Raw genomic sequence first — 8,217 nt, 5'->3', positions numbered from 1 at the left:
GAAAGGAAGGCCCGGGAAGAGAGCTGGAGGAAACGGTACCGGCTAGAGGCCGGGCTCGCGCGAGTCTGGGACAGCCGAGGGGCGGGGCCGGGGGCGGGGCCGGCGCTGGCCGCTGGCAGGGGGCGGGGCCTGGAGCTCAGAAAGGTGGGCTTTGGACCTCAGTGGGGAGCCGCTTCCTTGTCTCCGCGACTCCTCGGCTTCCGCCTTAGAGCATATCCCCGCCCGGCCGGCCCCTGGGTCGCCATGGAGTCCACGCTGGGCGCGGGCATCGCGATGGCCGAGGCGCTGCAAAACCAACTGCCTTGGTTGGAGAGTGTGTGGCTCTGGGTCACCTTTCTGGGCGATCCCAAGAGCCTCTTTCTGTTCTACTTCCCCGCGGCCTACTACGCCTCCCGCCGCGTGGGCATCGCAGTGCTCTGGATCAGCCTCATCACCGAGTGGCTCAACCTCGTCTTCAAGTGGTGAGACAGCGAAGCCCTCGGCGTCCTGGTCCCCCACCCCCAAGGGCCCTGAGTCCTGGGCAAGCCCTGATCTCTCTCAGCAGGTGACTTAAGGGCTCGGACCTCCCCCACCACCCCGCCCCACTGAACGCATAGCCTTAAGACCTCCTCACCCCTACCCCATGGCCCCTGACTTTTTTCCTTTGAGCATCATTGTGCATCTTGGTGTCAGGCCTCAGAGTCCCCATCTTACTCATTAGACCAGTATTTCTCAGACAGGCCTGATCATTCACCTAAGGGGCACCTTTAAAATGCAGGTACCCCATCCCACCTCAGACATACTGACTTAGAAATTTCAGGGGAGGGGTTGGGAATCTGTATTTTAAGAAGCATCTAGGGCGGCTTAAGTAGCAAAAAGTCCTGCTTCTCAGCTCACTCTTTCATTCATCTACTCATTCATTTATTTGACATAGTTGTTAAGAAGCATGCTCTGTGCCAGGCTTCACACTAGCTGCTAATAAGGACAGAGAAGGCTCGAAAATTAAGGTGCATTTCCCGGACCGTGACCAGCAGCGTAGGAAGCCCTTGAAAACTTGCTAGAAATGCAAGATCTCAGGCCCCAGGCCCGAGCTCCTGAATCAGAATCTGCATTTCAACAAAGACCTCAGGTGATTGGAGTGCCTAGTAAGGCTTGAAAAGCACTGCCTTCCAGGGAACACTTTCTTCTTCCTTTTCTCCTCCATTCGCTGGTAGGCTCTTGACACAGACTTAGAAGCCGGGAATCCCAGGCAAGTGGGTGGGGCCCTAAGGGCTTATCTCTTGGTGCCACCTGTTCTCTCTTGGGTGAAGAGGGGAGCTATGCCTCCCGCTGGGCATGAGCTGCTCCTCCCCTCCCCTCAGCCTCCATTGCCTGATACCCTGCCTGGGGGAGGGAAGGGAGTTCCGAGCAGACACTTGAATGGGCTAGAATGACTTGCGGAAAAACAAAATAGGAGTTACCTTCCTCTCCTCTCTTCTCTGCAAGGGTTTCATCCCTCCTGAAAACGGAAAAGCAACGGTCTCATCATTTCCTTTTTGCCTAATTGCCCTTTGCTTTATGCTCTCTCTCTGCTCAGAGTCTGTGTGAGCTGTGTGAGCCTCCCCCTCTACTGCTTCCTCCAAGACAGCCACCCCCTTGGGTAGACCCTCTCAATGCCCCTCCCCCACGTGACAAAGTCCCTATTCATTTCCTAAGCGTCTGGAGCACCTGGTGTGTGAACCTGGTGGTGAGGAGAGGCGGCTCCCTTTTGTGTCCCTCCCCAGCAGCAGCTTTTCTGTTCTCCCACCTTTTCTCTTTCTGGCCCCAGCAGCCTAGCCTCTTTGGTGTGCAGTTTCCCAGGGTCCAGCGAAGCACCTGCTAGCCCAGGGGACTTTGAACTTTTGGTCCTTCTTGTTCTTTCTCAGTTTCCTCTGTCCATTTCCCACTCCCGGTTTCAAACACCAGAGATTCGCCTAAGGAGTTCACGTGTAGGTAATTGTGGCTGGAATTTGGGGAATGGAGAGACGGAGAAGCAGGAGCATGAGTGGGGGTCTGGGAGAAAAAGGAAGAGTCAGGTCCTGGGCTCTCTAGGAATGAGAAGAGTAGGGCTAGCCCTGCAGTGGGAGGCGTAAGAGCGGGACTAATGAGCATTTCAGAGTGTGCACTTGCACACACACACATACACACACACACGGTCTCTTGTCTCCTTATCACTTCTTAAAAAATAGCGTGCATTCTGTTGCAAGGTAAAAAAAAATCATTGCATCAAGGTAATGCACAGAATTGGACTCCCTTTCTGACTCCACCGTGCAGGCCCTCCGGAGGCGTCCTTCTGCTCCCCTCCTTTTCCCCTGGCTGCATGTTTGTGTAATGTCATCTTGCATCTGTTCTCTTCTAGGTTTCTGTTTGGAGACAGGCCCTTTTGGTGGGTCCATGAGTCTGGGTACTACAGCCAGGCCCCAGCCCAGGTTCACCAGTTCCCCTCTTCTTGTGAAACTGGTCCAGGTGGGAAGCCCCAAACCTCCCTGTCCTGGTGTGGTTAGGGTTTGGTGAGTGTTTCAGAGTACTTTTCAGCTGGGGTGGCCTAACCAGAGGCCCAGCCTCTCCGTTACTGACTCAGAGAACAAAGAGAGCCCGGGGAAGACGGAGTTGAATTCTGGGAGTAGAGCGCCCAGGCCAGAGTGCCAGCTGCCCACGTTGTTTAGAGTAGATCCAAGAGACACAGGGCAAAGCAGGAGCCTGAGAGCAGTGGCCTCGGGCAGGGCTGAAGTAGGCTGCAGGGCAGAGAGAACCATGCACCAGTGTGGGGCCTCGGGGGTGGGGCCAGGGGCTCCTGAGTTCCACTCTCATCCTCTCACCTCAAGCTTCTGGACCCCCCGGCAGGCAGCCCTTCTGGACACTGCATGATCACAGGAGCAGCCCTCTGGCCCATCATGACGGCCATCTCTTCCCAGCTGGCCACTCGGACCCACAGGTACGCCTCGGCATTGCCTACCAATGAGGGCAGGGGGGATGGTACCCTGGATCCAAAAGACCCAGCAGCAGGGTAGCCTGGAGCCGGAATTCTGGGGGGCTCTGGGGCATTTGGTCAAACCATGAAGTGCTTGGGTGCTGAGCTGTGTATGGACACCCCCTGAACCATTTGCTTTTCTTTGTAGCCACTGGGTGAGGGTGATACCTAGCCTGGCTTACTGTACCTTCCTATTGGCGGTCGGCCTGTCCCGGATCTTCCTCTTAGCACATTTCCCTCACCAGGTGTTGGCTGGCCTAATAACCGGTGAGCAACTGGGGCCACAGGGTGGGCCTAGGGGTTGCCACTGGCAGTGGGAGGACCACTGTAGGATCTTCCCATCGAACAGCAGACCCCAAGGCCCCCTAATAGCTCAGTCTGTTCTGCCAAGCTGCCCTACAGCTCCGGGGCTCATATCCCCAAACTCCTTGAAGCTGCTGTTACCCCACTTCCCTAGGTGCTGTCCTGGGCTGGCTGATGACCCCCCGGGTGCCCATGGAGCGGGAGCTAAGCTTCTACGGATTGACCTCACTGGCCCTCTTGCTGGGTGCCAGCCTCATCTATTGGACCCTCTTTACACTGGGCCTGGATCTTTCTTGGTAAGTCCTGCTTTGAAGCTTGGGCAGGCTGAGGCCTGTTCTGCTTCGCCTGTACCTAGCTTGATGGGTCCCTGGTTTTGCTGTAGCTAAAAAGGGACACGTTACCTGCTCACAAACACAGACTCTCCTGGGGTCACAGCAGAACATGGGGGTAGACCCCAAAGGAGCTAAGAGCCATTGGCCCTCTTGCTTCGAGGGGAATGTCTTTCCTGGCAAAGACCCCTCCTCCCCATAGGTCCATCAACCTGGCCTCCAAGTGGTGTGAGCGGCCTGAGTGGGTACACGTGGATAGCCGGCCCTTTGCCTCCCTGAGCCGCGACTCAGGGGCCGCCCTGGGTCTGGGCATCGCCGTGCACTCTCCCTGCTATGCCCAGGTACGGCGGGCATACCTGGGACACGGCCAGAAGATAGCCTGCCTTGTGCTAGCCATGGGGCTGCTGGGCCCCCTGGACTGGCTGGGCCATCCCCCTCAGATCAGCCTTTTCTACATCTTCAATTTCCTCAAGTATACCCTGTGGCCATGCCTCGTCCTGGCCCTTGTGCCCTGGGTGGTGTACACGTTCAGTGCCCAGGAAACACCACCCGTCCGCTCTTCCTGACTTCAAGTGCCTCCTGTTGCCGCTTGCGCCCCCCTTCCCCCATCAAAGCCAACACTCCATGACCTCCACACTCCGGAAGGCAGCCCCATCCCGTCCAGCTCCCAACAGGCCCTGCTCATCCTCAGTCTCCCACTGCTCCACCATCTGGTCTTAGCCCCAGAGAAGGGCCTTCTCTCTTCCCAGAAAGGCTGGTCGTCCTGCCCCCCTCCCCCGCCGAGTCCCCAGGGAGCTAAGGCAACATCAAGACTAGTGGGCTCCTGTAACACTGTGAGGGGCTCAGAGCGGCCCCAATAAAGCCCTTGAACACTTCTGGATTCTTTTCTTGCCTATGCGCACATTGCCACTGAGCTTGCCTGTGTGTGTGCAAGTGAGACCCTTGCCAGGCCACCTGTTCTGCGCTCCCCCCACCCCCTCACCCAAGCTCCACAGAGACCTTGCGCCTGGGCCCTCTCCCCAGCATCACCACCCAGGCCACAAGAGAGGTCCCATGAGATGCTATGGCTGTGTTCGGTGAAACCTTGTCTCTAACCTACGAGGGACAGAGACTCCACTCCACTCCCTCCCACCCCAGCCCAGCCCCTTGTTTCCTAAATTGGCTAGTGCAGGGACTAGAGAAATGAAGAGCAGTTTTTTGGGCCAGGATGGCGAATGAGAACCTCTACTCCATTTGGAAGCGCAGAGAAGAGAGACATCAGCCCCAGAAGGCACTGCCAGAAACAAGTTTATTTACATAAGGACACACAGTGTAACAGATTACAAAATACTTAACTGAAATCCATATCCAGGGAGACAAAGCAAGGAGTGGGTTTACATGAGAACCCGACCAGCCATTGGAAGAGGGAGGGTTAAGGGCCCGGAGCTGGGGCTCAGCAAGGGGAGGCTTGCTACACTGGGCCTAGCCCCATCCGCATCCCCCAGGAGGATCTAGAACATACTAACAATACACAAGACACAGCACACAATGAACCAATGGTGGTGGGACTCCTGCCCCTCTCCTGGCTCTCTCAACCCTATTCAGGCCCCCATTAGGATAATAAATATGTAAACAGATTGGTGAGGCCCTCAGGATGGGGTAGAAAGAAAGTATATGTGGTGTTGGGAGGAGAAGGGAGGAAGACTCAGCCCCCTGGGAGCCGCTTCCCATCTTTGGTTTCCTACAGGCTAGACAGTATTCCCTAGAAGCCTATGAGCCCCCAACCCCAGAAACAGAGGGCTAGGCTGGGCTCCTGGGAAAGAGACAGGGTGGTGTCCAGCCCCTCCTGGTCTTAGCTCTCTTGGGCTAGTGACCAGCAAAGGAAGCCCATGAGGAAGGGAAGCTACAGCTGAGGGCAGAATCCTGGGTTCCTGGGTTCTAGTCCTGCCCCTTCTAGAACCCCTACTCTCACCATCCCCAGGCTTCACAGTATAAGGCCCCAGGGGGGAGGTGGGCCACTGATCCTTCTCATGGCACGCTGGATGGCTGGGGAAAATGTGGTCCTGAACAGCAGGGGGGTTCTCACCAGCCTGGAGTCCCCCTGCAGGGACCACCTCCCCCACCCCAGGCTGTGCCAGCATAGGGCCAGGGAAGCCAACAGAGTAAGGCAGTGAGCAGGCCTGGTTCTGCCGCTCTTCCTGGTCCCTCAGAACCCTGGAGTCCAGTCCCATCCCTCCCCACACACTTTGACCCTCTCCAGCCCCTGGGAAGGGGAATTAGGCCCAGAGGAGTGTGAAAGAAGACTGCCCAGCCCACAGACCACAGGCCCACCTCCTAGGGCACAAGCCTTCCCCTCAGTGCTGAGGCCAGGAGAAAGGAGGAAAAGGGGTCTGTGCAGAGATGGCCAGGATGACGAAGAGTGAAAAGGGTGGGGAATCGCAGGGTGGAAACCCACCTCCCCTCCACTCTGTATCTTACACTGTAGAGCAACCTTCTGGATCTTCCCCTGAGGCTGGAGAGGGGAGGAGGCTGAAATTAAGGCATTTCCCCCCAAGTCAGTTGAAGCCAAGGCACCAAACTTACTGTTCTTCCTCGCTCAGGGAGACTCCAAAACCAGACGGTACTATCTGGGCCCCCATGCCCACCTTAAGCTGGCCCAGGCTCCCAGGGGGAAAAGGACAGAATGCAAGAAAGTGGGCATGGGACACAACATGGAGGAGGAGCTGGAAAGGGCACCCCCCACACCTTACAGGGGGAGCAAACTTCTAGATTGGAGACGTGGGCCACACTGAGGGAAGTTGGGGGCAAGGCCTGAGGCAGCTTAGTGGAGCAAGGAGGGCAAGGCTGAGAGACCCACACAGCACACGTTGTTGAATGTGTGACTTTTTGTTTTTAATAGAAAAAATAAACAAAATCACAATGATGAAGCCCAGAGGGATGGGGGCCAGGGCGTCACAGGGCAGGCTCCTGTTCCATGGGTTCCTCTGCCGGCCTGTGGGGACAAGCACGGGGAGGGGGGGGGGCGTGCATTGAGGCGGGGGCACCGTCCTGGGCATGGGCAGAGGTCAGGAAGGCAGCTTACCTGGGGCTGTGCTCCCGGGCTGCAGCAGCCTGGGCCTGCTCAGCCCCCACCGACAGCAAGGCCATGGCGCTCACAGTCTCTGCCTCCTCCGTCTCACCTGCCTGGGCCTCCCGCAGGGAACGGCCTAGACCAGCGGCGAACCTCTGGACGCAGCTCCAGTGTTTGCCTGTGGATGAGGGGCAGGCAGGGGTCAGGGAGGACAGAAAGCCCCATACTACACTACATCCCCAGCCCTGGTGGGCCCATAACCCTCTGCCCCTTGGCAAGCGGAGGTCTGAGCCTCTCTGCCTGTGCCCACGCACTCTGGATCTCGATGACTTTCTCTAGCGTGGCCACTGCGTTGATGTTGGGCTTTTGTTGCAAGACTGCCTCGTCCAAGGGCTGCAGCTGGCAGGGGAAAGAAGAGAAGGCTTACGGTAGGGAGTGGGTGGTGGTGCCTGCCCTCTAACCACCCCACGTTCAGCCCGACACCTCCCATGACGGGGGCGAACCTAGCTTTCTGGAGGAACCCTGAGTCAGAAAGCCCTCCCTGTCCAGCAGCTGTCTTTAGGACCCAGGAAAACCTTCCCACCTTTTTGATCAGTGCTGCTTGATCAAGAAAGGGGCCATCCCTTACTAGCCCCTCCCTGAGCCCCCCCCCCCCAGTGCCTCCCTGCACCCCTCACCTCCACGCTGAGCAGAGCTGAGACACAGGCCTCAGAGGCATCACAGATGGCGGTCAAGTCATGGCCTCCCTCCAGGGCCAGCACCACCCGGCCCCCTGCCAGCGTCATCAGCTGCCTGGTCAAGTGGCCAAAGCCTTTAGGGATGGGTGAAGGGAGGAAGAAAAAATAAAGAAAAAAAAAAAATCAAGAGAAGGTAAGGAAGGAGAGAAAATAAAACACAAGAGGTGGAACAAAGAGCACAAAATAAAATGGTGGGATTTAAGCCTAAAGACACATCCATAATAAAATTCAGTATCAACAGACTAGATGCTCCATTAAAGATAAAACAGAGTAGATGGGCTAAAAAAAATTCCAATTACATGTCATAAGGAGCACCACTGAAACAGAAGGGATCAACAAGCTCCATCCCTAGGACTCTGGGAGGAGAGTCTCTGCTACCCCACACCCACCTGCTTGCCCCCCAAGTCCAAGGTTGGCAGAGGGAGAGTGGGAGGCTCCTGCCAAGATGATTCCAAGTTTTGGACCTGCCCCCCCAGCTTCCGTCCTCCCAGCCTCTGCAATACCAGTCTATTCCTGCTCCGTGTCCCCACTCAACCCCATCCTCACTGCTCCGCAGCCTTCCTCAATCCCCCAGCAGCTCACATCTGGCGGTGACAGAGTAGCCACCCAGCGGAGACAGGTGTCCCTCAACAGCATCGAACCCGGCAGAGACCAGGACCACGTCAGGTGAGAACTCATGAGCAATGGGCATCACCACTGTCCTGCAAAAGGAGGGCCCAAGCTGACCCGGGCGGGTGGCTAGGCCAGGGCTCACCTCACTCTGTTCCCCCCAGAGACAACGCCCTCCACCTGTACCAAACTGAGTGCCTTCTGCCCCTCCCATGGCAGGGC

At 57.1% G+C, this 8,217-nt stretch overlaps 2 protein-coding genes across 11 annotated transcripts in view; one reads left to right on the top strand and one right to left on the bottom strand.

The window, feature by feature from the left end:
• The first annotated feature begins 106 nt into the window (after positions 1–106).
• Positions 107–8,075, top strand: G6PC3 (glucose-6-phosphatase catalytic subunit 3). Of its 4 annotated transcripts, none has more exons than XM_081804888.1 (6): positions 114–461; positions 2,357–2,463; positions 2,842–2,932; positions 3,117–3,235; positions 3,426–3,567; positions 7,943–8,075. In XM_081804888.1, the coding sequence occupies exons 1-6, from the start codon at positions 244–246 to the stop codon at positions 7,986–7,988; spliced, it is 723 nt and encodes a 240-aa protein (XP_081661014.1). In that variant the 5' UTR covers positions 114–243; the 3' UTR covers positions 7,989–8,075. The 4 variants fall into 4 exon arrangements, with proteins under 4 accessions (XP_030889846.1, XP_081661014.1, XP_030889844.1 ...); XM_031033984.2 differs by lacking the exon at positions 7,943–8,075 and adding an exon at positions 3,803–4,475 and having other exon boundaries at positions 117–461; XM_081804889.1 differs by lacking the exons at positions 114–461; positions 7,943–8,075 and adding exons at positions 961–1,108; positions 3,803–4,475.
• Positions 6,447–8,217, bottom strand: part of HDAC5 (histone deacetylase 5) — a 36,139-nt gene continuing 34,368 nt past the window's right edge. For 5 of the 7 annotated variants that reach the window (XM_081804881.1, XM_081804882.1, XM_081804883.1 and 2 more), the window contains 5 exons: positions 7,969–8,087; positions 7,327–7,460; positions 6,964–7,048; positions 6,662–6,827; positions 6,447–6,571 (listed from right to left, as the gene is read on the bottom strand). In XM_081804881.1, the coding sequence (XP_081661007.1) occupies positions 6,532–6,571; positions 6,662–6,827; positions 6,964–7,048; positions 7,327–7,460; positions 7,969–8,087 (544 nt within the window). In that variant the 3' untranslated portion in view covers positions 6,447–6,531. Of the gene's footprint in view, positions 6,572–6,657; positions 6,828–6,963; positions 7,049–7,326; positions 7,461–7,968; positions 8,088–8,217 lie in introns of those variants that run through there. The other 2 variants (XM_031033981.2, XM_081804886.1) reach the window with 2 other exon arrangements.

This window comes from Leptonychotes weddellii, chromosome 15 (assembly GCF_054177405.1).
Source record: "Leptonychotes weddellii isolate Sample4059 chromosome 15, ASM5417740v2, whole genome shotgun sequence".
NCBI lineage: Eukaryota > Metazoa > Chordata > Mammalia > Carnivora > Phocidae > Leptonychotes > Leptonychotes weddellii.
Note: the sequence above shows the minus strand (reverse complement) of the source record. Positions and strands in the feature narration are given on the sequence as shown.

Coding starts and splice junctions, on each gene's coding strand:
- G6PC3 (XM_031033984.2), top strand. CDS start 244: ATGGAGTCCACGCTGGGCGCGGGCATCGCGATGGCCGAGGCGCTGCAA. Junction 462..2,356: donor CTCAACCTCGTCTTCAAGTG/GTGAGACAGCGA, acceptor GTTCTCTTCTAG/GTTTCTGTTTGGAGACAGGC. Junction 3,236..3,425: donor GTTGGCTGGCCTAATAACCG/GTGAGCAACTGG, acceptor CCACTTCCCTAG/GTGCTGTCCTGGGCTGGCTG.